Consider the following 25,911-nt stretch of genomic DNA (forward strand, 5'->3'; position numbering starts at 1 on the left):
CACCATGGTGACACTGTACTACTCGTGGGGGGTGATGAAGATTTTTTTTTTTTTTTTACAGTGATTGCTTTTACACCCATATAGGATTTGTCTCTCTCTCTCTGTCTGCATTCTTCCAGCCATTGAGAATTACTGAGTAAGCTGTGATTGGTCACAGCTTGTCACATGGTACAAGGCTGTTGTGAATAGCCTTGTACCATGTGACCTCTGTGATCATTTACAGATTTCACACGTAGTAAGCAATGATGTCACAAGTGACATCTTGCTTACTACTTTGCATGTGAGCACTGATTGGCCAATCAGTGATCACACGATCGGGACCTCGTACAGAGGTCCCATCCGACGATCGGTGTTTCACTGTGTCCGGAGGACACAGCGGGCACCGGATCGCGGTGCTGCGCGCTCCCAGGGAGCGCGCACAGCTAGAAATGGCGGGTGCCGTTTATGAACGGCAACCCGCCCCTGGAGTGCCACCGTCCTGCCGCTTATGAACAGCAGGCGGACGGCAAGTGGTTAAATAAAAAATGGAAGCCTTTAATATCACTTTAAAGACTGGCTTCACACCGATGTGTATTCAGTAATGTGCACAGTAATGCACCATGCATACATTAGTGCATTGCAGTGCCATTCCTTTTAAATGGCACCCCACACACTACAGGAACGCACTTCCAGTGCACCTGTGTTCAGCACACCCACCACCATATGTTACCATGTGTTGTGGTGTGCTGCTTTGTGCAGGTGTATTTTCAGTCTCTTGTGATGTGTTGGCAGCCCATTCAAACAAGTATGCTGCTTCAACACAACGCATGTTAATGCATGACAAAATATGCATTGAAACATGTGCTTTAAAGTGTATATAAACCCTACCATGAGTTTTTTCTTATTTGCTCCCTTTTAGTCTTTTAAATATACTACTGAAAGCGTTTTGCAATATCTGTTTAATAAATGGAAAATCCTGTCAAAAATTTGGAGCTGTCCTGTACACTCCCATGTGTTATCTCAAATAATCCACACTGCTGCCATATTTGTATGTCCATAGGGAGCAGACAGAAAGATTACTGTTTGGTCTTTTTGTTTCTTCCCCGTTAAAGAAGTCTTATAAAGCTTCAGACCAAGAAAAATTCCTGCTAGTCCTGGCTGGGGAGAAAAGAGACTTCTGACATCACATATGACATAACTTGCAGACCAGGATTTCTATCCAGCAGCATGGAGTATGCAGAGCTAAGTTCTTCATATAAAAATATAACCTATAAATGTATTGGTCATTATGAGCAGAAATAAATGATATATTTTAGAATGTATTTCTGTGGAAGGTACTATGGCATAATTGTATATTAAGTTGAAAAGCTTCTGGTGGTAAATTGAGAACCTTCCTTAAAAATAAAATACACATATATGCTGTTGGAGATTAGTAAATACGTAGGAAGATAAGAAGCCCAGATTATGTACACGAAAAAACAGCTACATAACAGCAGTACTTACCCACAAGATACTGATATAAATTACTGTGAGAAGTCTACTTGAAATTCCGCTTGTTATTACATGGGTCAAGATAAAAGTCAGTACATAACTCAATAAATGTATTAGATGTGCTAATTGCCCTGTTTTCAGAAATACAATTAATTTAAATTCATTTAGAATTCATATTCTTCCTTTTTTTTTACAAAATTTAAATATAAGTTTTGGGTTGATGCAGCCAGGTTGCTGTTTTATTTTATCTGGAACAGGAGTATGGAACAGGACATGTGAGTCTTCCAGTCTAGGGCCTCGTTCACACCATACATGCAAAATCTGATGGGAACACTGTGCAGATTTCACTTGCAGACACGAGTTTACGTACGTTTTCATGCATATTTCAGTGAGTTTTATAGATGTTGCAGATTCCTGTGCAAAAAAAAATCTGCACGTGATATTAGAGTTGTGGTGTGAACAAAGCACATAGAGAACAATTTTTTCTGTTCCCTTGTAGAATGCGTGCAGAAAAACTCCTTTTCTCTGCACATTGGTGTGAATGAAGGCTAAAAGAAAAAAAGAGTGGCATTTCGTTCCCACAACACTAGAAACTCTGTCAAGGAGATTTTACCCATTTGTTTGGAACAATTTAAAGTTTGAGCAAATCTATGTATTAGATTTTACCTGGGTAACATGTTACAAAAAGCCTAAAGAGACTTAGACTGTTGGATGGATGATTGAAACCTGAAAATATTGCTTTTGATTCCAAAAGTTTTGAGAAAAAGTAGTATTTCTAAAAAGTATTTTTAGTACATACTGTATACCAATTCAAAGTAACATTGGACATCTGTAGCTGTTACACCATTAAAGAAGGTTTGACCACAAAATAACTGATGTCCAGGGACGGACTGACCATTTGGAAACTCTGGCACTGCCCGAGGGCCCGGGGTCAGCAGGGGGCCCCATGAGATGACCTTGGTACCTTTTTCATAGGCTTTTTTGAGTTTGGGCAAGGACACAGGGGCCCCATGATCCCCTATTGCCCGGGGGCCCCATGAGTTGTCAGTCCACCCCTGCTGATGTCATAGAAACCTTTTAATAGTTTCACAACTTCTAAATACTGTATTGCATGTCAATATTGATAAAATAAATCTAATGTTTTATTTTGTACTTAAAGATTTAATTATGTTTTATTATAATGTCCAGTTTAGGAATTTAAATAATGTATGCTGTTTATATGAGATGTTCATCATGAACAAAAGCTTTATTCATTGAAAACTGTGTGTGCTCTTTCAAATCATATTAAAGTGTTTGTAACCTTAAAAACATAAAAAAGTATCTGTCTCTCCCAGGTATTGCTATTAGTTTTTTAATAATGTTATTTTAATTGTGGTGGCAGTGCTTCTTAATTACCCGGTTGATAGTGCCAGTTCCTGTCTTCCTGTTATTAAACTGACCACGCTATAGCATGGAAGCTAATGCATGCTATCGTGGTCAGTTTACATACTCTGTCATCCTGCCTTTATCTTCCATGATCAGGTTATAGCCACTCCCCTAGCCATTTCTATTCAATTTATTGACATCTATGTTGCTGGATTTTTCTGGGGAAAGGAGGAAGTGATGCAATGCAGCTGGGTATAATTATGTTTCATTACCTTGGAAACGCTGACACCCAGCTGCATTATGTCGCTTCTTGCAATGATATCTGTCCCACTCTGAAAACTCCCACTTGCAGGTCTGTGAATTACAGGTCTATGAAGAGCAGTCACATGACCTGCACATTTACAGCCCAATAAAGTGCTACAGGCAAGCTTTTTTTTTATGTAACCAAGCATTAGTCAAATTTATTTTTGCATCTATTCAATAATGCTTTTTAATAATAATTAACTTCACAACTACTTTAACACTGAGCAATCTGACATGAGTCCATATATGTCATGACGTCACACCAAAAATGATTAGGCATATTTGATTTCTTACCCTTTCTCAATATCTCACCTGAAGTATGTAACCGCGAACATAATCCCGCAACGTCCATCCTAAGCCGTGCAATATGTGCAGTACCTCTTCTTGTTTGAGGACACTGAAGAGCCGGTCAAGCAGGATCTTGAGCCGCACAGGTACAGCCTGTGTACCATAGAGCATAAGACTGCTGATGTCAAACACTACGTTAGATTGTACAATTTCCACTTGTGTTGGGTGGTACAGGTGCTGAGTGCTGAGCTTGTCCAAAGCTGTAGTAATAGAGAAATACAAAAATAAAAAGATGCCTGTATTAAAAGATCAGTCCATAATGTTGATAACTTGTAGGTGGATTTTTCAAGCAACAAAGTCTAAGTCACTCTCAGTCTTGTTTTAACTCAATTAGGAATCTTCCGGCTCTAGAAATGGCAATACTGACGGCAGGAGGGATTTTACACCAAAGCTGCTGGAGCTTAGAGAATGTGCCCCTTAAGGATAATGCATTGTCTAGCAAAGCACTGTACGCTTCTGCACAATCAAGGGGACTATGGAAATCTCTTAGCTTTCTAGCCAGGGAATGAAGTCATGCAAAAATAGAAGCGGATAAACAAAGTTCTCCAAGAATTGTTTATTTTTAGACATTTCTGTCATTCCACAAATCACTATGAACAAAAGTAATTTATTACTGATACTGAAATAAGCAAACTTGGCAAACTATTAGTTTAAATTATGTTTTTCATTTTACAAAGGAACCTTGACTTAAAAAAATCAAATTAATATTACCAAAACTTGTGAATGAATGTTCTCCAAGCATTTTAAATTGTATTGTCCAATCAGAGACTGCCTATTCAGACACATTATTACTTTTTAAACCAGAAGAATTTGCATGATACAAATGTATACTTGGAAATTCTCAAAGTTCACTCTCCCTGTTACTACCCAATGCTTCAATTATTTTAGCTAAAAGGTGCAGTAGCAGCAGTCATTTTATTCTCTTTTGTTGAAAATATAGGAACACCACAACATCACATAATCCAGCAGTCAGGACAAGGAACTCCCACAATTTGTTGTGTGAACATTCCTAAATTGTGTAGTAAATCTGTGCTACATCACCATGCGGTAAGGTGCACTGTGTCAAGGCAGTCCTTTCATGTTTGTGTGTGTTTTTCTGCAAAAAAAACAATAATGACCCTAAAAACAAATATGTGTAAACTATTTAAATGTAGATAAATGTATTCAAATGGGCGCGCACAAGCCGGGAAGCAGGAGGACGTTTATAAAGGGCCACCTGCCCCGGCACTGCTCCCTTCCGGCCATTTATGTACATGGGCCGAACGGGAAGTGGTTAAATGTAGATAAATATGGTCAAATGCGCTTTGCAACTAGCCTGGCATAAAACATTAAAGCTGGTTATACACTGATCTAAATTCGTCTGTCCCCACTCAACAGAAGAAAGTCATTTGAATGACTTCTGTTGAAGGGACATGCTAGAAAATGTTTGTCAAACAGTGGTTGCAGTGTATTATGATGGCGGTGGGTCCTGCTGTCAGAATCCAATGTCCTAGTGGCAGGGATTCCTCCATCCACCTCTTTTGTGTGTTTGTTAGGTTTTTTTTGTCCTGGCTGAATTAATTAAGCATGGCCAACTTAAATTATTAGTTTACCTTTACAGAATAAAGTGAGCAAACACTGTACACCCTCCACTCCCTGGTCCCTGTTGTACTTACTTCCAAGTATGTTGAGCTGTCAGTGCCCACACAGCCCGTCCAGTGGTCCATGTAATTTGAAATCAATGCGCTTCTCTGTGCAGACTTCTAGGATGGAGCACAGAGATTCTGATTGGTCAGTGCCATAACAACATCAATCTGACTCATCCCAGAGGTGCTGCACAGAGAAGAGGGATTTCAAACCCCTGGAGTCCTAGACTGGCTGCATGGACACTGTCAACTCAGCATCCCTGGAGGTAAGTACAGCAGGGGACAGGGGGACAGGGGGAGTTAAGGGTGTGTGATGTTAGTTCACCTTTATACTTTTTTTGTAACAGTTAACTAACGCTTCAAGGTTTAAATGCAAATTGTGTGTTACATTGGGTACTGACCAGCTAAAGTAATCTATCAGCTATCCAGTCACTACAGTTCCCCGAAAGAGATAAGCAGTGTTACCATCTGGTCACCCCTTCCCTTTCCATAGGTATTATCACAGGCAGCCAAGCAAAACAATTAAGTTTGTGTTCAGAGATTTGGGTGGCTGAATTCACCACCTTCTAGGTTTATTGGGCACCTAAATATATGAACGCAAGTGAACATCTAAAAACTCAGTTGAAATACATTGATTTGAACTTCTTTCTGCCAAAACATTTGTAATTCTGGTTTACCAGATTTGGTTTTCACTTACCTCTTCCACACGGTATAGCCAAGAATATCATTCTACTGTTTACTAGTTCTGCTTTACAAATTTATGGATTAACGTCTTTCTCATTGCTCAGTCTAAGTGATGACATAGGAAGTTACAAAACTGAACCAGAAAATATGTCTTTTGCTGGACTATGTGGGTGCTGGGTGGCAGAGGGTGTCTGAATAACAAGACTGGATAAGAAGAATTAAAAATGTTCTGGCAAGTAAAAAAGTAAACGTATACATTTTAAATGTGTATTTAGCTGTTTGCTAAGCACACTGATCTGCTTTAAGTTAACAATCTACATTGAAATGTGTAAGTAAACACAATGAGGTGACAAGCTGGTGCAGCATTGCAAGTGGAACGCACAACGTATCATTAAATGAACACCTGAACATATATACAGTAGAATAACATGATATTAAAATTACTGTTACTATGGTATAATTCTTTTCTTATCACTTGTACAGTAGGCTGCTGACACATAGCCAAATTGAAAAATTCCTTGGTATTTATGATTGTCCCATCAGCTGATTTGCTGACATACAGCTTGTTCATTCACTCTGCTTTTAATATGGTGATAGTAGCAAATACACAATACTCTGAAAGGATGATCATCAGTGTTGATAGGTTGTTATTATTATTATTTGTTATTTTCTTAATCAGTTCAGATCATGACTTTTTTGTTCTTTTATGTCTGTCTTCAACTAACCTAAATTAGAAGCTGCAAGTAAAGCATTGCAATGTTACCAGTGAAAGTGAATGTTTATCTGATAAGCCCTTCAGCTGGGAGCATCACTTTTACTCGCCAAAACTCCACTCGCTGTGAGTGCTCAGAGCTTGAATGTGTGCAGTCACTGAAAAAGGAGTAATTACACATTGAGCGAGGGGAACTTAATGAATCTTAAAACCACATACTTTGCAGAGTAAAGAAGCTGACATTTTGGAGGAAGTGGACTGAAAAGGGTCCTTGTGTTTCACAAGAATGACATACACAGCTGTGGCAAATTCTAAATTTAAAGTGCTTATTTCGTAGTTTTTCAACTGGTGAGTTTGTAAAGTTTGTTTTGGTTGAATGTCAAGAACAGATTGGCTTTCTATTCAGCCTACGAACCAGAGCCTTTTCATTGGTATTTATATACATATGGCTGTTTCTGGTTATTCTCCATGGAGACATTTAGGGCGTAATTTATACAAGAGGTGGTGGAATTAAGAAGAAGTGCTATGATGCTGTAAAAAGTTGACCAGTCTTAGTATGATCAGTGTGATAATGGCTGGAAGAGTCCTTAATTTCCACATATACTGTAATCCCTCAGTTATCTGCTTAGGAAAGCAACATGGCTGACAACTGGTACCTAAAGTATTTTATATTGCAAAATTGTAAGAGGCCTTCTCACAAACCTGCAACAACTTGGAAAACATTTAAAGATGGGAATACCAGTACAAGATGTCTATCTGAACTTCACACCAAGGTAAGACAAGCACAAGAGATATTTTTGGTAAATAGCAGAAAATGGTTTAACCATCAGAAAGTTGTCATTTGCTAATGAACATGCACTGTTAGCTTGCATCAAAGTAATGCAAACTCTGCCTCTATGAGAACTCAACCGTTTCCCATGTAATTTCTTTTCAAAATGCTTATCTAACAACCAGGTGCTGCATTGCAGGAAAAAGGAATCCGGTCTCTGGTCACTCTGAAATGGATTGCAAAATGACCATAAAGAGACAAGTATTCAAAAAAACTTGGCCACTCACCAGGATCTCCAAAATCTGAAAATTGGTGCTTCATGTTTTGCCCAGTCAACAGGCGTAGCCTTAATTCTCTGATATGATTCTCTTGGATTAAGTGGTGCATTTCTGCTCTGCACTTCAGCTACTGAATCCGCAGCACACTACTTTGCAAAACGCTAAACAGATTGCTGGAGACATTGTTTTCACCCTTCAGCTCTTTCATCTCTTACCCAGACTACTTAATCCCTCCACTCAGTAACATGCACCTTCTACCTCTCCTTCTCACAGTTATGTCCTCTTCTTAAAAACTCCTTCTCTACCCCACAGATTCTAAACCCACATGCTAATAGAACCTCGGTGACACTGGGTCATGTTCTTTCATATACAGTAAATCACACTCCCATATTACCTCCTTCACCGTTCTGCTTCTCCTAACTTCTGCAGATATATCCCCAAACCCTGGGCATCCATCATTTAACTTTGGCCAACACACCTGGCATCCCCTGCCCCCTGACAGCAGCCATAATTCACACAATCTAATTTCAATGATTTTTCTTTCCAAAGTCAGCTTCCCCTTCTCATGTGCCCTTTGGAATGCTCACTCTGCAACAAACTCACTTCTGTCCTTTTTATCACACTCCTCTGTGATCAAGCCCCACTGGACAGCGCAAAATGCATTAGAGGGCCAGCATGACAGCTGAGGCAATCCTTCACATACAGGAGTTTACGGGAGGCTTGAGCAGTGTCCTTTTCTCTGTCTTCTTCAATAGAATCTGGATCTTAATGCAGTTGCTGCTCCCCTGCCATGCCGGTGAAGTGACTATTTAGACCAAACGGCTTATGAGTGGCGCTAAGATTTTCTACATTGCAATTCATATCAATTTGGATATCATACCACTTCCTCAAACTTAGTTTATCCAAAACTGAGCTCATAATATTTCTTTCCCCACATGCCCCTTCTCTGATCTCTCTGTCAAGATCAATGGCACAACTATCAGTCTGTCCCCACATGCCAGGGTGCTAGGTGTAATCCTGAACTCTGAACTCTAAACTCCTTGATTCCTTTCAGCACCCACATCCAATCAAGCTGCCTCAACATCCAACATCTCCAAAATATTCCCCTTCTTAACCAAGGACACCACAAAGCTTCTAATTCACAACCGGTTATCTCTAGCCTTGATTAATGCAACTCCCTCCTCATCAATTTACCCTTACTTAGGCTATCCCCCCTTCATGAATGCTGCTGCCAGACCGATCCACCTGACCAACCATTCAGTGTCTGCTACCCCTCTCTGCCAACCTCTCCATTGCCTTCCGCTCACCCAACATATAAAATTAAAAACACTAGCAACAACTTACAAACACATCCACAACTTTGTCCCCTGCAACATCACTTGGTAGCAGATTCTTAAGAAAGGGGTTTTTTACATCCCCGAAATGTTGGTTTTTCCTCCTCCTCTCTCCTTTCACCAGGGTCTGGCTCAGCTTTCCCTTTCATTACACTATTATGAGTGCTGAATTCTTGGATGTATTTCTGAACATCAGTTCTTATACATTGCAAGTGTAACACTCTGTACCTATATGCATGCATGTTTTTGCTGTGATTCAACAGTGAATTGAATATCTTTGCTGTAGTATGCTTGATGTTAGATGATATACTCGGTTATCTTTACCTGTTGTATATTTGTATGTATATGCCTTATACAAACTAATTGCTAAAGCATTTTGGCTATGTGGTGTGCTAAATCATTCTCTTTGTTCCTACCAAGAACTCCTGCTCTCTAGGTCCCATGTCACCTCCTCCTGTACTCACCTCCAGGACTTCTTCGGAGCCTCTGCCATCCTCTGGAACTCCCTACCCCAATCTGTCAGACTGTCTCCTACTCTGTCCACTTTTAAGTGGTCCCTGAAAACTCTCTTCTCTTCTTCCTCTTCTTTTAACTTCTCTTTAGAGAAAACTCTCTTCTCTTCTTCTCTAAACTTATCTTTAGAGAAGTGTATCCTGCCTCCACCTATCAACTGTACTTTTATTTTCTCCATCAGCTTTTCCCCACACAGTTATTACCTTTTGTATTACCCTCCCTCTAAGTTCAAATGAGCAGGGCCCTCTGATTCCTCTTGTATTGAATTGCATTGTAACTGTACTCCTTGCCCTCATGTTGTAAAGCACTACACAAACTGTTTGTGCTATATAAATCCTGCGTAATAAAAATAATAATCAATACTCCAGCTGGGTGAAGTGTGTTAGACAGTGAGGATCTTGGTAAGGTTCATGTACAGACTGGTACAATAAAGTTGAATTTGAGATGATGAACATACTAGAAGAGAGAAATATGGATGAGCTCCAGAGTGATCATTGCTATCAGATATCAGAGAGGAATGTGGGGTTTAACTCAGATTGATTTCCATTGTTAAATTTTGTTGTTCACAAACAGACTTTTATGGATGAATATTAAAAACATCTCTAAACCCAAGGACAGAATTCTAATATATTACAGCCTCAGTGATTTTTTTTCTGGCTTTTTCTCCTTTATTTTCAACTGGTGATCCTGGCAGTAACACACTTCCTTCCCTAGAATGACAATGCTTACTCATTGCACTGTATCAATGAACGAGTAGCATTTTCAAGCTCTGAAGGGAGTGCATGAAACCTGTCAACTAACTACATCAAGGGTCTCCCGCTATCTGGGACCGTTACCACTGGCCTTTTGTTTCTGTTTCTATATCTCCTTTGGTTTGTGAGTATGCACTTTTAGGCATTTTAATAAATTAGTTTTTACCAAGGTAATGCACGAAGAGAGTGCGCCCTTCTTTTGCTTTTCTTCATGTTTACCAAGGTTTCCCGATCTTTCAAGAGCTGCACCTCAGAGCATGACAGATACATTACCCCCAGTCAGCATGAAGATATGAGTGCTGGTTTCGCTTTTCTTGTGAGTAGCATTTTCACCATAGGAGAGGATTACAAAACACTTTACCCTTGTATTTTCTATAGCTTAAGGTAGACATTCTGTAGTCCATAGAGAAAAATAGAACAGTGCTAACTAATAAGAGAGAAGCACAAGCAGAAAGCACCGGAAGTTATCAGCTCACAAGATTTCTCAGAGGATCAACAGGTATTTTGTTGCACTTATCAAATATATATACTTTGCATGAGCTCATTAACAGGCCAAAGTGGAACAAATAAAAGTTCACTGTTAGAGTTTTCATACATATAACTACAACACTGAAAAGAGAAACAAAGTAAAGCTCTGAACTTAGCTGTGCTGCATTTTAAAAAATATTGCTTACTCAACCAGTACATAACTTATACCACCAAGAGTAAGCTAAAGCATGAGAGGAGTTTCTCCTGAAAAACACCCTACAAGTGTTCAAAATACACTCTTTACTGTTTATTTTCTCTTAGTCTGCCCAACTACAAATATCTCAGTTTCAAAGAAAGATATAGTTGAGCTATGGTCTACAGAGCTGCCAATTTTTGTGGGAAAATAAACAGGTTAATTTTGTTAAAATCGCGGCTTGCATAGCTCAAGAACAAGTATACAGAATCAGTTTTAAATAAAAAAATAGATTCAGAAAAAGAAATTGAATGGGAATGATTGGGTTTACATGAGCTTAGGTGCAGCTCAGTTGAGAACAGCAGGGCTAAGTAGGTTTGGTTAGAGGAGATGACAAGTGTTTCATTAGGAGCTTTTGAGACCTTACAGCCTCAAGCATCAAGCAGAACTGAGGGGATTGTAGTTAACGCAGCATTGCATTAGTAGACATCTTCAAATCAAGTAAAAGTGTGCTGAACAGATGGTACAGAACACAGACATGTCACAGGTCTTGAGATCAGGTAGAGATGGAAGCAGAATACATTCTAAAAAAAACACTGCAGGGCTTTGTAGAAAGGAATTTAATGAAAACATCTATGCTTGCTCACAGGACAAGATAACTTAACTGAATTTCCGCAGAAAACCCACGCTGATTTTAGATGAACCTTCTGCCTGGACCTTAATAGAAGCATGTCATACCCAAATGGAAGCAAAGTTTGAAGTGACTGTATACACTTTGTGTGGGCTCTATTACATTTTATTTTTAACAATTATAAAGGCTGAGTGTCTTTGGCATAAGTTACATAGGGGAAATGTCATTTTCTTCATTCTTCATTTCTGCTAGTCTAGATTTGTAGTTTATATGAAGCCAATTGTGTATTTTATAATATTATGAATATTTACAGATGACAGTGACTGTGATTGCAAAATTTTAGAATAAGAAATTAAATATATTTAAATTACTGAACAAAAAAGATGTATCGCTTTGTAGGAATAGTGTACGATACACTAGACAAGCATAGAATAAATAAAACTGCAAAATAATTCCTTGCAAGCCTAAGGTCTGTCCATATATTACAGAAAAAGATTTTCTGTGTTTAATCAACTAGAAGAGATCTGTGCAACCTCTCGTAGATCCACTGGATAGTTTCACTAATCTGAGAACCAAAGGATTTTTTGTGAGCTCAAAATAACAGCCACAGAATTTGCTGTGACACTGTATAAATTAGTGTAGATATGTGGGTACAGGATGCGTTACCACAAGCATGACCAAGAGTTCCATAAGCAGCTTTTGTTTATTAATAATATCATGTATCAGGTGACATCACACAGCGCATGTTCCTGCTGAACCCGTGCAGAGTGCTACTGAAAGAATGAATGAGCACTTGTCATTAGAGCTATGATTAAGTTATTGTAGAGCAGACTTAGACTACCAAAGCATAAAGATCATGGTCTGAAAAAAACAATTTTAATTGTTTGTTGGATCATATTAACAATTTTTTAGATGGCCTTATCACAAAAATTAATTTGTGGAGCCAATGTTTTACAGCAAATTTCCAAAAAACAAGCAATGGTTTGGCTTACTTTTTTACTTACCATCATATAATTTTTAAACAATCAAATGTAATATGTATGGAAGAACTGTTGAAATATTATATGCTACATATTTCTAATGTATCTGTTTATAAGGCAGATTTTCTACATTACAAAAATGTGTTGAAATTGCCATATACCAATGCTACAACACCATACAGGGCAAAGTAGCAGGGTGGCAAGATATCTTAGATAAGACACATCCTACTGAGATCCTTTCAGTTCTGTAAAATATCCAAATGCATCTTTGTACAGACAGGGCTTCTACAGCCTTTTAAATAGTTGCTTACACAAGCCCAAAGAAACAAGAAAGATAGGTAGAGAAAGAAAGCAATATAACTGCCATTGTAATAGTGAGGAGAAATTCATTCTTTCATCTATAAATAATTTCAGTAGACAGTGATGGGATACTATGGTTGCTTTTAGTGATTGTAAATGTTCATTTTAAAAAAAATTAAATAACAAACATCATACTTACCTGCTCTGTGCAGTGGTTTTCCACAGAGCAGTCCCTATTCTCCTCTTCTCAGGTCCTCTGTCAGAGCTCCTGGGGCTCCTCCCTCCTGCCGAGTACCCCCTTAGCAAACCGCTTACTTTAGGGGCACTCATGCATGCTTGCTCTTGAGTTGGCTCTGTGTGTCCATTAACACAAAGATTGTGGCTCGACCGCACCACCTGGCTCCCTCCTCACTGGCTGTGATTGACAGCAGTGGGAGCCAATGGCTCACGCTGCTGTCTTTGAGCCAATGAGAAGGGAGAGAGCCCAGTGAGCCACTGCTCTCATGCACATTGCTGGATCAAGATCAGGCTTAGGTAAGTATAAGGAGGAGGGGGTGGAACTGCATACAGGTTTATTTTTACCTTAAAGTGGTTGTAAAGGCTCAAGGTTTTTTTTTTATTTTATGCATTCTATGTGCAGCAGCCTCCCCCCCTTCAGCCCCCCTCGACTTACTTGAGCCCCATCGCGATCCAGAGGCTCTCCAGGGACTCTCCCTCCTCACAGGCTGAGACAGCAGAGGGAGCTATTGTCTCCTGCCGCTGTCAATTACAGCCAGTGAGCCTGTCAGGAATGGACTTGCCAATAGTGGTGGGACTCACCTGCCTTGTGGGCTTCAGTGCCAGGGCTGGCCAGCGGGTGCTCTCAACAACCAGAGGCTCACTTCAGCAATTAGCCATCACCTGGGGCTGATTGCACGTGGTGTATTTAAGGGATGGCCAGACCTGCAGTCTGTGCCTTGTTGTACTGTTTGCTTGGCCCTAGTTTCCTGATCCTGTTTCTGCTGTCCTGACGCTGCCTGAACTCTGCCTGTACTGACCTCTGTACTGTTTTTACAGTGATAAAATGCTGATGTTTTAGGACAGTGGTCTCCAAACTGTGGCCTTTTGTCTTCCTTTATCTGGCCCTTGGGGCACTATTCCTTCCATAGATACAAATGATGCAACACCATTTCTCCCACTGACACCAACCAAGTGGCACTGCTCCCCCACCAGTGATACCAACAATGGGGTACTGTTCCTCACACCAAAACCAATCATGGGGCGTTGTTTACTCTCACAGACACTGGGGCATTTTCCACTCCCACTGTCCACAGTCTGCCTCCACTAAAGCTTGTAGGAAAGTAAACTGACCTTTTTTTGGAAAAATTGGAGACCCCTGTTTTAGGGGAAATGCCACATGCTTGCTATTTTGATTGCTACCAATGTTACAACATTTGCTTTGTGACTGATAAGTATTGTGTATGTTATACTGGCCACTGTAGTCAGATAAAAGTATCTTAATAAAAAGAGCAAATTATAATATGATAAGAATAAGGTAAGAGGATGAATGTGACCAGGGTAACACAAATAGTTTTACATAGAGCACACCCATCACCACATTCCTTTCTACCTTCTACATAATTCTAAATTATCTTTAAATATTTGAGTGTAGTAAGTTCTAAAATGGTGTTGTGTTGATCTTAGCACCTTGTTCAGATACCACTACTTGTGCATTTTACCCTGGATGTTTTCTAAGGGTCAGTAAAACATATCGTTCCAAAACGTATGTACATACAAATTAAATATAATTAAGTTAAAGCGGAAAAAAGTCTCAATGACATCTTTCATTATTATTTTTTCAGCTCTGTGATCTTTTTTCAAGCAGTACATTTTAGACGGCTACTCTGTTTATGTAGCCGACAGCAGAACCGCAGTTTGTTCACAGACGTGGCTGTCTGAATTTTTTTTTTTTCTCTTTTCAAACAAAACTTTGAACCTTCTCCAGCTTTGACACACTGCCTCTTCAGTTAATAACGATCGTGTTTCCCCCTTGTCTCCTGTCTACTTTTCTTTGAGGCAACTGCACACTCAGCACCTCAAGGTAATAACGCAAAGCTACAACATAAAAGCGACAGCATTAATATAATTGTCTGTCTTTCTCGCCTTCACCCTGATCTTTTTCCCCCTTTCGTTTTTGACGTCCTATGTGACACCTGTTTCTGTCTCCTCTGATCCTACAACGGCTTTTTGCGCTGACAAGGTTTTTCTCTGAAAATAAATCTGCTGGAGACCAGTGCACTATACATATGAAGAAATGCTAGACTTTCTTTACAGCGATCACGTGCCGAACGTGAAGATGAAGGGTTAATCTCACCCCAGCCCGGGGACTCCCTTTTCTTCTGAAGAAAAACTCCCTCTGTACACATTAGGGATTTCTCACAACCTCAAGAGTCTCACAGGCGCTTGACTAATTAGTTTGTAGATTATTCAAAGCTGCTAAATGTTCAACACTGGATTTTCTTTTAAAAAGATGGGTCACGGATCTGCAGATGAGGTAAAATGGGAAAGAAGTTATATTAAACATGGCTCAGATAAGCATTTAAAACTGACAAACACATGCTTTTTTTCTCCTTCTCTTGAGAGCAACTTCCTATCATTAATATTATTTCTAGAGAGAATACACCTACCATCGTTTGGAGAGATACAAAGCAGCTATGCAGGTCATAGGTAGGCCAATTTCTTTGGCAATAAGACAAAGACCTAATAGTTCTTATGGCTTATAAATGAAAATCTCATTGGCTGAAAATTCTGTTTAGGTCGGTGATTCGGGGGTACCTATAGGCGTACTGTTTTGGATCTTGTCAACACAGACATCAAAACAAATGCTCAACTCACAATTTACAACTGTTGAGGAAAGTTTTTTCTGCTTTCACTACACTGTAAATAGACACCTTAAAGTCAAGCCACCCTAAAGCAGAACTTTACTCAAAAAGTGAAGTACTCAATCTTCCCCTAGCCTGTAACTGAGTTGCAGGGGGAGGAGGTAAATTATCTTTTTTTATGGGTACCCACTCTAACTTCCGCAATCCTCTCCTTGTAGAGGATGATACCGCTTGCCTCACTCTCTCCTCTCTCAAAGCCTCCTGGGACATGTCATATGTCCCAGGAAGCTGCAGGACCATTCTCAGAGCAGCACATGAGTTAGCACATGGGCAGAGGGGAGCCAGCTGTGGTTCTTCAGGAAGTCACAGCCAGCTTCCATATCCAAGATGGCTGTGCAAGGGACCCAGAGCAGTAGGAAGAATGCAATAGACTTCAGCCACTGGTGAGTACTTGATTTTCAAACATCAGCTGCTACAATATCAGCAACTACACAAATAAAATAAAATTAGATAAAAGAGAAGTTCCTAACCCTTTCTCTGCCAGGTCCATAGATCGGGGGGGGGGGATGTAGCCACCAGGAATGTGTGTAAATCTGACAAGCAGGTTCCTGCCTGTCAGGTGGAAGCATTCAGGCAGCTGCACTGCCGCCCAATTGCTTCCACACACCCCCAGCAACAGTGCCCCCGCACACGCCCTGCTGCCATTTATCCCAGCCTCTGCTTGCCAATCTGCAGGCCCAGGACCAATATAGTAATATATATGTGCAGTCATTCTCTGTATCCACAATTATTGGATATTCATGGTTTTCTAACCTTTTTTATATTTTTTTGCACTAATAAAAAAGTTTGTATAATTTTTATATAGAAAAGTTTGGCTGTTTATGTAGCCTTTAAATTCCCATTCATTATAGGGTATTCTTAGTCTTTCGGGACCGAAATAGTGGGTAGAGGGGAGGGAGCAGAGCAGACACATGTCCGCTCTCCTCCCCTCCTTGTTCTTGACCCAGAAAGCACCTCTCCTCGGCCTCGGCCAGCAGTGTCCTCAGTCAGCATACTCAGGAAAGAATGCATTGCATTACATTCAGTGGAGCACAGGGGAGAAATCCTGGATGTTTCATTAAAAAGAACCTGTCACCAAAAAATCATCACATAGGGGACTTTTGTCCCCTATGTGATGAAAAAAAAGTTTGAAGAAAAAAAATGTTTTTAATTGTAAAAAATTAAAGTTACACCCAAGCACATAAAATCACCTCCCAAAAATGTTTTGAAGCCTTCCATTCCCACATATGTGAACTTACAAACGTTAACTTACACGTCGGAATGAAAACGCCAGTTGCGATACATATGTTAAATATCGTCATGCATGTTGGAGTGAGAGCAATATTTCTAGTACCAGACCTCCTCCATAACACTAACCTGGTGACCTATAGGGGCCTAAGGAAAATATAGGGTACTGAAGTTTGTTGCCATTTCACGGTTGCACGCAAATTTAAGATTTGACATGTTGGGTATCTATTTACTCAGTAAAACCTCTTCTTTTATATTTTAGCATTACAGGATAATTTATTGCATTTGTGTAGTATCCTAAAAATAACTTTAGTGTATTTTGTACCACACTTTTGGGATTCCTAGACTTTTGCGGTAATATCGTTTGACATAAAACATTGTAACTACCACTATTTTATTCTATAGGCTTTCAGAAAATATATAATGTTTTGGGAGGGTTATGTAATCTTTGGGTCTAAAATTATTTTTAAGCAGGTGTGCAAAAAAATGCAAAAATGGCTCTGGTAGCAAAAGAGTTAAAGCCATAGTTCACCTTTAAGGAAATAAAAAAAACATTCCATATGCTTTACTGCTGTAACTAAAATTATGTCCTTCATTTTTAAAAATCATTCTTACTTATGAAGCTGCATCTACTGTGAGCTCACCCTAACTGTCCTGCCATTGGATGCACATCCCCAGAACCTCACAAACAAGCACTTGGCTACAAGAACTTGGTTTGCCTAACCACGTGTGAGCTGTCCACTCATCGCTGCAGTGAGAAAGTGCAGACTGGACATGTTAGCTTGTAACCAAGTGCACGTTCGGGAGGTGTTTGGGGCTGTGCATCCAATGGTCAGTCTATCCTGCATTCTAGGCAGAATGCAGTTGGGGAGCCCACGGTATAACAGCTTCAAAAGTAAGAATCATTTTTTAAAAAAGAGGACATCATTTTAATGTAGAATCAAAGCTGTAATGCACATGGACTTTTTTTTTATGTCATTAAGGGGCACTAACATTTTATTCACACTTCCATTAGTCTAGATATGTGAATTAATCTTTGGCAACTTAAAATGAACCTAGCTTAAAATATATATTTTTTATGGTAAATCTTACAATTACTTATGACTGCTCACAGAAGCTCACAGTACTCACCCTAGCCCACTTTTCTCATCAGAAAGACATCATGGCCTTTGTTTAGGCATTATCTAGGATCAGTGTCTACTTTCTGAACTGAGATGCTGGCCTATAGATGACACAATTATGTAAGTCCTGGTGAATGTGCAGATATTCGCCGTATTCATACATGTCTGACAAACATCAGTTCCTGCTACAGTCCATCACATAGTTACATAGTTAGTCTGGTTGAAAAAAGACAAAAGCCCATCCAGTTCAACCATTAAAAAAAAAAAAAGTTACAATCCTATGATCCAGAGGACGGCAACAAAAAACAGCATTAGCTGGCGCTCGGGTGTCTGTTAGCTTCTCGATCTGAGATGATCGTAAAGCTATAAACCTGTCCTTCACTGGACATGAAACACATTCCAGAAAAGCCGTAAAACATACATCCCATTTAAAAACGACTTTTCATAACTTAAAATAGGGAATACATAAAATCGAACAAAGCATATATTTGGGTACCTCAGTTTAATGCAATTTGCCTGATATCTTACACCCCTAGATTACATCTACCCGAGAGCAGAAAGCGATATCTCTTTAACCGTCACAGGTAGATACTGTATGTCATATCTGATATCTAGACGTTCAGCAGATGATTCTGCATATTGTCCTACCAGTGGATAGGATGCTCCATGTACCTATGGAAGATCATTGACCATGGTATAAACGTGTGAGGGATTTGGTCATAGCAGAGTTCCCTGCCTAAACACCCTCCCCAAATGAGGCGATTGGTTCTCTGCTTTAAGGAGACACCCTGCTGGTGGACTAGAAAATAGGCTGTCTGGCCTGAGAGAGATAAGTTGAAGAATTCTCCCTTTTAACATCAGGAACCAACTTTGGGAGAAAAGGCACCCTTTCGCTCAGGACCCTTGAAGCTGCCTAAACCAAGGCAAGTATTCTACCTCTCTAAACTTCTTTCTGTTATCTCTCTGTTTTGGTATTGCTCTCTGTATTTTTATATATATATATATATATATATATATATATATATATATATTGGCTATATCTTTTCTGTAAAGATTTTATTGCACCATTTTGACCTTTTTAGCAATAAATCCTATCATCTGAAAAGTGTTGAACTGTTTCTAAAGCTCTTTAATGCAAACTAAGAATCCCTGTCTCTGAGGAGTGCTACTGTGTGTTTTAAAACTTCTGGATACATCTGCCTGCAGTGACAGTGTGTATACAAACGGTTATTCAAACATCATAGTGTTACTGCTAAGATTGGTGAGTTTCCTTTTTCTCTGTACAAAAAGGAGGTGGTGGCAGTGTGAAGGGTTAATTGCGTAATTACCCTGACCCAGTAACAATCGCTCTCAGGCTGCGGTACATAGATTGTGGTCCATTAGCTGGAAAATCTTTGTGCAGGGTGCAGCTGAGCGTGGCATTGTTATGCACGTGACAGCACGGTTTTAGATTGGCTAGTCCTTCGGTCACGAGTTGGTGAGAAGGGCTGGGGGTCTGACGCCGCGTCCGTCACATTAGTAACCATTTAAACTTTGTGTATCTAAGAAAGAATCCTGGCCTTTTTTAAAGCAATCCACTGAGCTGGCCAGAACCAACTCTTGAGGGAGTCTATTCCACATTTTCACAGCTCTCACTGTGAAGAAATCTTTCCATGTTTGGAGAATAAATTTATTTTCCTCCAGATGTAAAGAGTGCCCCTTGTGCTCTGTGATGACCTCACGGTGAATAACTCTATACCGAGTTCACTATATGAACCACTGATGTATTTATACATGTTGTTCATATCCCCCCTTAATCCCCTCTTCTCAAGAGAGAATACATTCTGTTCCTTTAATCTTTCCATATAGCTGAGCTCCTCCATGCCTCTTATCAGTTTGGTTCCCCTTCTCTGTATTTTCTCCAGTTCCCCAATGTTCTTTTTCTGAATTGGTGCCCACAACTGAACTGCATATTCCAGATGAGGTCTTACTAATGATTTGTACAATCTGATCACTGAGGTAGAGGAGACTGAGGAAATGTTTTCTCTTGCCTGCAGCTTTCTGATGACATCATTTCAACATAGACGCGGTCACTTGTTCGGAGCTCAAGGACTGCTTTTTTCAGGGTAAAAGGTTACATTTGTGTGAAAGGTTATACTGTTTTTGTTTATTGTAACATGCTAGGACTTTAATTACGCAGGCTAGTAAATTTACTGAAAGGTTATTTTTCTCATTCCTATGCAATGATTGTGCTTCTAACAGTGAATATGTTATTGATTGTTTAAAGTAGAAACGTTTCCTCCCTTCAGCAGGGGTCATTGACTATGCCTTAATGCATGGTCTGCACAAGGAGACTGATGAAACGTTTTCTCCAGGCAGAAGTAAGAATTTCAACCATTTTATTTTTCTTAATTCATCCATTCCAGTATATGGTTCAGTTTCAAAGCAGGTAAGCACAAATAAGTTAATGGCAAGCACCTAGAGGTGTCTGCACATACCATTCTTAATTCTCAAGTGGTTGACCTCATATCTTGTGTGATTAGTGTGCAAATAGTACTTTCATAATAGGGGTTCTGCCATATCCACACCACATCATACAATGCAATGTGCGTGTCCTTCAGACCTATGAAGAGATGTGCAAATAGCAAGGGCCATTCTGCATCTCTGACTGAAAAGGGGCTGAGAAGACCTTTTGCATCTGTAGTCAGATGCTGAATTACAGAAACATGGAGAAGTTTGCTGCATTTCCCCCTCCAACCAGCAGGGACAGAGCAATGCAGACTGCTATGTTTGATCCATATCATTGCAGAAGAAAACTCTATCCCACAACTTCCCACCACAAATCTTTGAAGGCATCAGAGAGAGAGAAAGGGCTCCCCTTCTCTACTGCAAGCATCCAGCTGAATCGCAGGGACCAGTGAGAGGGTTTACTGTCCGCTATATGCCCCGTTAGTAGGACATAAGACACTGGGGGCGGGACATTAAGCATACTACATCACATCTGTGCCTTACCTACCCTACATTTATACAACGCCCCACTTTGGTTACTGCATCTGTGCCTAACCTGTTACATCTTTACCTTACCTGTTGCATCTTTACCATACTACACATGCTGGATCCTTTGGGACTACCAGTAAGTGCACCAATGCTTCTTAAAGGGTCTCAACTATAGCCTGCAGAAGAACCCCTAAAGGACTTCCCCTCACATTAAAACACCCAACACATCCTCTTCCCTTTCCATTACTACTAATTTACTGCAGACAGTGAATACCAGTCAGTCTAGGCCTAGCATAACCGTCTTTAATGCACTCTGGCAGTATACAGTGGTCTTGCACTTAGTAGTTTACACATCACTACTGCCCACTGCTGCACCTATGGTAGTGTTGCTACTGTTTATCTGGAACTGGAAACCAAATGTTACCTTATTACTTAATCTTTGCTGCCCAACAAATGTATGTTAATAGTTTTACCATCAGTGTTGCTTCAACTCTATGTTTGTTTATTATCAAATCTGTCTAGTGACAATATATGTCACTTTACTGACTTGACTAATGCATATTTATTTGACTAAGTGTTACTGCTGATTGCCAAGTGCTACCTTTAATGAATTCCTGTGTCTTTGCATGTCCTTACACTCAAACCAGTGTGTCAGAGAAGCTGAGGCTCGGGGGGAAATTGAGGAAAAACAACAAGGAACCCATTCTATTTTGAGGCTCCGACAGGCGTAGCGCTACACATCATTTCTCTAAACTCCTGCTGATAGAATAAAGTGCTGTCGGTCTAAAGCAGGGGTCTCCAAACTTTCTATACAAAGGACCAGTTTTCTGGTCTTCTGACTTTATCGGGGCCGGACTGTAACCAGTGGGAGTGAAAAATGTAGTAGAAATAGTGCCCAATCATTGGTGTCAGTAGAAGGAATAGTTCCCTATTATTGGTATCAGTGAGAGGAATAGTGCCACAACATTGGTGTCAGTGGAAGGAATGGTTCCCCAACACTGATATCAATTAAAGAAAATTTGCCCCAATACAGGTGTCAGTGGAAGGACCGGTGCCTCAACATTGGTGTCATGGAAGGACTGGTGCTCCAACATTGGTATCAGTGGCAGAAATAGTGCACCATCGATGGTAACTGTGGGAGGAAACGTGCCCCATCTTTAGTGTTAGAGGGAGTAATAGTGCTCTATATTTTATATCAGTGGATGGAATTATGCCCCATTGTTGATGTCAGTGGCAGAAACAGTACCCAATGATGGTACCAATGAGAGGAAAAGTGCACCATCTTTAGTGTTAGTGGAAGTAATAGTGTTCTGTAGTTTATATCAGTGGGAGGAATTATGCCCCAATGTTGGTGTTAGTAGAAGGAATGGTGCCTCATATCAATGGGAGGAATAATGCCCCAAGGGCCAGAAAAAGGCAATCAAAGGGCCACATCTGGCCCCCGGGCCACAGTTTGGAGACTACTGATCTAAAGGGCAGAAATAGACGTGGGTATACAAAAACAGGGCAATTAATGGTGCCAGATCATCTGCAGTCACAGCAGTTGAATAACTGACAGTGTTGCAGTGATTTTACTACAGTAAGAAATACACTATCACTCTATAAAAGAAGTGCCTATCCAATGGTTCTACTGGAAATATCAACAGGTATTTACAAAATGTTTCAGGAGTGCTTAGAAAACAGAGAGCCCGGTCTTACTGGTATGGTTGAAATAAAAGTTGTGATTTTAAAAAATGTACCATAAGTCTACTTTACAAGCTCTATAAAGGTGACAAGTTTACTTTTTAATGTCTAACTAAAAGCAAAACCTTTTTTTTGTTTTGGACAGAGTGGAGAAGGATAAGACCACCTGTTGGGTTTTTATTACTGTTTGTGCCCCTGTTAGGGAGATTCAGCCTCTCTATTTGTCCTGTTTAATGTTAACACACAGAGTGAAAGTGGTGTAGTAGAAAAAGTGAATGGAAATCCAACATGTGGGCTATCAGAAGAACAGGAATAAAGGTAAAAATCTTCCAATGGGGTAACTAGTTTAGGTGACAACCAGGGATTCCCTCATTTTGGAATTATTTCTGTTTACCTCTTGTTTTGGCTACGGAACAGGAAAATAAGGAACATTTTTCCAATGGGGCACAGATTACAAAATAGCTGACAGGGGTTATAACCCGCCCTTACTTCAAATCCATAGTTTAAAAAAAATGCCTTTAATTCTACTTTAAAGATACTGTAATACTTATTGCTAGTATTTTTATTACAAAAGGACCTAAAGGGTTATAAGAAGACAACATCAAGACTAGGAACTAGATACCCCTGGTTCAAAGTGGTTAACATTTTAAGAGATATATCCACGAGGTCCTTCTGGCAGTCATGAAGTAAAGAAAACATAATTTTTTTAGTGTCCACATTTAACAGTTTCTCAAAGAAGCTCTGTATTAAGATAACTCTCTACACTTACTTGTTGACATACGGCAGCCATACACCTATTAGTATTAGCTGTTGCTGGCGCAGGAAAGCTGTAGCACTTGTATGGTAAATTTGTACCAAACATATTGCACAGTGACAAGTGCCAGGTATAATTTGTAGATTAATGAGTCCATATTTCTTCAGATAATGTGAAATGTCTATCTATACACATAAAACATACGTGTTTTTTTAAGATTGTTTGAGCCAACTGCACATTTTAGTACTACACTAACACTGGCAGGTTTTTAGACTATGCATATTCTATTAATGCAACTTATAATATTACACAGAAGCATTATAGTCCCTCACAGAAACAGACCATACAAGCAATTATTGGTATTCCATATCAATCCTGTCCTTTTTGATCTGCAAACATTTTATGTATGCTCAGTGTGAATACTAATCAGTACAATTTCTAATCATAAAAAGGAGATTTAGATTTACACTTGGACAGGAAAATGCAAACGAAGAATTGATATGCTGGGTAAAAATGCTAACAATTAAATACTATTTCAATGACACTTGCAATACACACTGTAATACAGTTGAATAATATTAATATTATGTTTGTTCCCTCTAATTAAAAAACTAACATTTTTATGTCAACACAAAAGCTTAATAAAAAATACTAAAAGCTTTAAAATGATGGCTGGCCATTTATATATATATATATATATATATATATATATATATATATATATATATATAAAGATAAAATAGGGAACAGGCAGTTATTTAATTTTTATCCTGCAATAGAAAAATAGCAGACAGCCTAACTGGTTGCTATGTACAAATACTCCGCTCTTCTTCTCTCCTCTCCTCTCTAATTCAGCTTCTTTCTGCTTTGCATTACATACAGTGCATTGATGCTAAAGGGCTCATTCACAAAAAATGCAGCCTAATAGAGGAAGGAAGGGTTAGAATATCTATCAAATTTTATTTGCAGTAGCTGTCCCTATTAACTGCTTTCCAACCACCCTATTGCAGAAATACTGCTACAGGGTGGAACGGGTGCACAAAATCACATATATATATATGTGATTTTGTATTTCTGGGTAGAGGGCACGCACCAGCTATGAGTGAGCCCTACCCGCTCCACCGTTCCCGCCCGTGGCTGTCAATCACCGGGTCCCAGCCAGTGATTACTCGCCCTGTGATTTCCTAGGATCTCCGACAGAGAGGAGAACTGTTTTGCTTACTAACAGTTCCCTCCCTGTCAGCTCTGGCACACTGCTTTGGATGGCTGTGCACAGCACAGCCATCCAAACCAGTGTGCTTGCAGTGAAGCACACTTACACCGCCCCTTAGTAACACAGCACAAAGTTAACCCTTTGATTGCCCCTCATGTTAACCCCTTCCTGCCCAGTGCCATTAGTACAGTGTCAGTTCTTTTTTTAGCACTGGTCATTGTATTGGTGTCACTGGGGATGTCAGTGACACCAAATCAGTTCCCCCCAGTGTCAGAATGTCCGCCACAGTCCTACAGTCCCACTATAAGTCACTGATCGCCGCCATTAATAGTAAAAATAAAAAATTTTAAAAATCCCAGTATATATACCACCATTTGTAAACGCTATAACTTTCACATAAACCAATTAATTTACACTTATTGGGATTTTTTTTAGCAAACACATGTAGTAGAATACATTTTGGCCTAAATTTATGATGAAATTTGATTTTTTAATTTTTTTACTGGACATGTTTAGTAGCAAAAAATCAAAAACATAGTTTTTTCCCTCAAAATTGTTGGTCTTTTTTTTATAGCGCAAAAATTAAAAAATGCACAGGCGATCAAATACCACCAAAAGAAAGCTAAATTTGTGGGGAAAAAAGGACGTAAATTTAATTTGGGTGTAGCGCTGCGTGACCGCGCAATTGTCAGCTGAAGTAACGCAGCACTGTAACGCAAAAAATGGCCTGGTCAGGAAGGGGGGTAAGTCCTCAGGAGGGCAAGTGGTTAAGGAAATGTCCCTTCAATCCCATATTGCCATCTCTGTATCTTCACTTTCATAAAGTAGTCTGTATCCGCCCTGGAAAGAATTCTTCTTACTTACTGTGTGGTCCCCAGGAAGAACAGGAAGGAAGAGAAACACTCCCCCCCCCCCCCCCCCCCACACACACTTTCAACAGGGATACAGGCATCATAAAAGAATGTGACAGGTTACAACCCTTCAGCAAGCCCTACAAAATTAGAGATCTTTTTTTAATGCAACTTAAAACTTCCCTGCAAAAGGAGACTTTTAAAACTTATTATGGCAGAATTCCAGCATCCATCGCTCCCATGTGTGTTGGATTTCTGGTCCCCCACAGTGCACTGTGATTAAATCCATCAACCCCTCTAGGACACAGTAGTGATGTGGTGGCCTACAGTGAGGACTCAGAACAAAGCAAGGAACATGGCATCCGACACACCCAAAAGTATATTGCGTGCTCAAGATTCTTCAACTACCAAAGCTCCGGAAGGCTTTGGGAGCAGATTTC

The 25,911-nt window shown here is 39.8% G+C and overlaps 1 protein-coding gene across 4 annotated transcripts in view; it reads right to left on the reverse strand.

Annotated features, from left to right (window-relative positions):
• Nucleotides 1-25,911, reverse strand: part of BNC2 (basonuclin zinc finger protein 2) — an 823,285-nt gene that overhangs the window by 165,391 nt on the left and 631,983 nt on the right. For all 4 annotated transcript variants that reach the window (XM_089674765.1, XM_089674768.1, XM_089674766.1 and 1 more), the window contains one exon: nt 3,451-3,686. In XM_089674765.1, coding sequence (XP_089530891.1) covers nt 3,451-3,686 — 236 coding nt within the window. The remainder of the gene's footprint in view (nt 1-3,450; nt 3,687-25,911) is intronic.

Source organism: Staurois parvus, unplaced genomic scaffold (assembly GCF_062004578.1).
Source record: "Staurois parvus isolate SC_StPar_1 unplaced genomic scaffold, SC_StPar_1.0 ptg000012l, whole genome shotgun sequence".
In the NCBI taxonomy this organism is placed as follows: Eukaryota; Metazoa; Chordata; class Amphibia; order Anura; family Ranidae; genus Staurois; species Staurois parvus.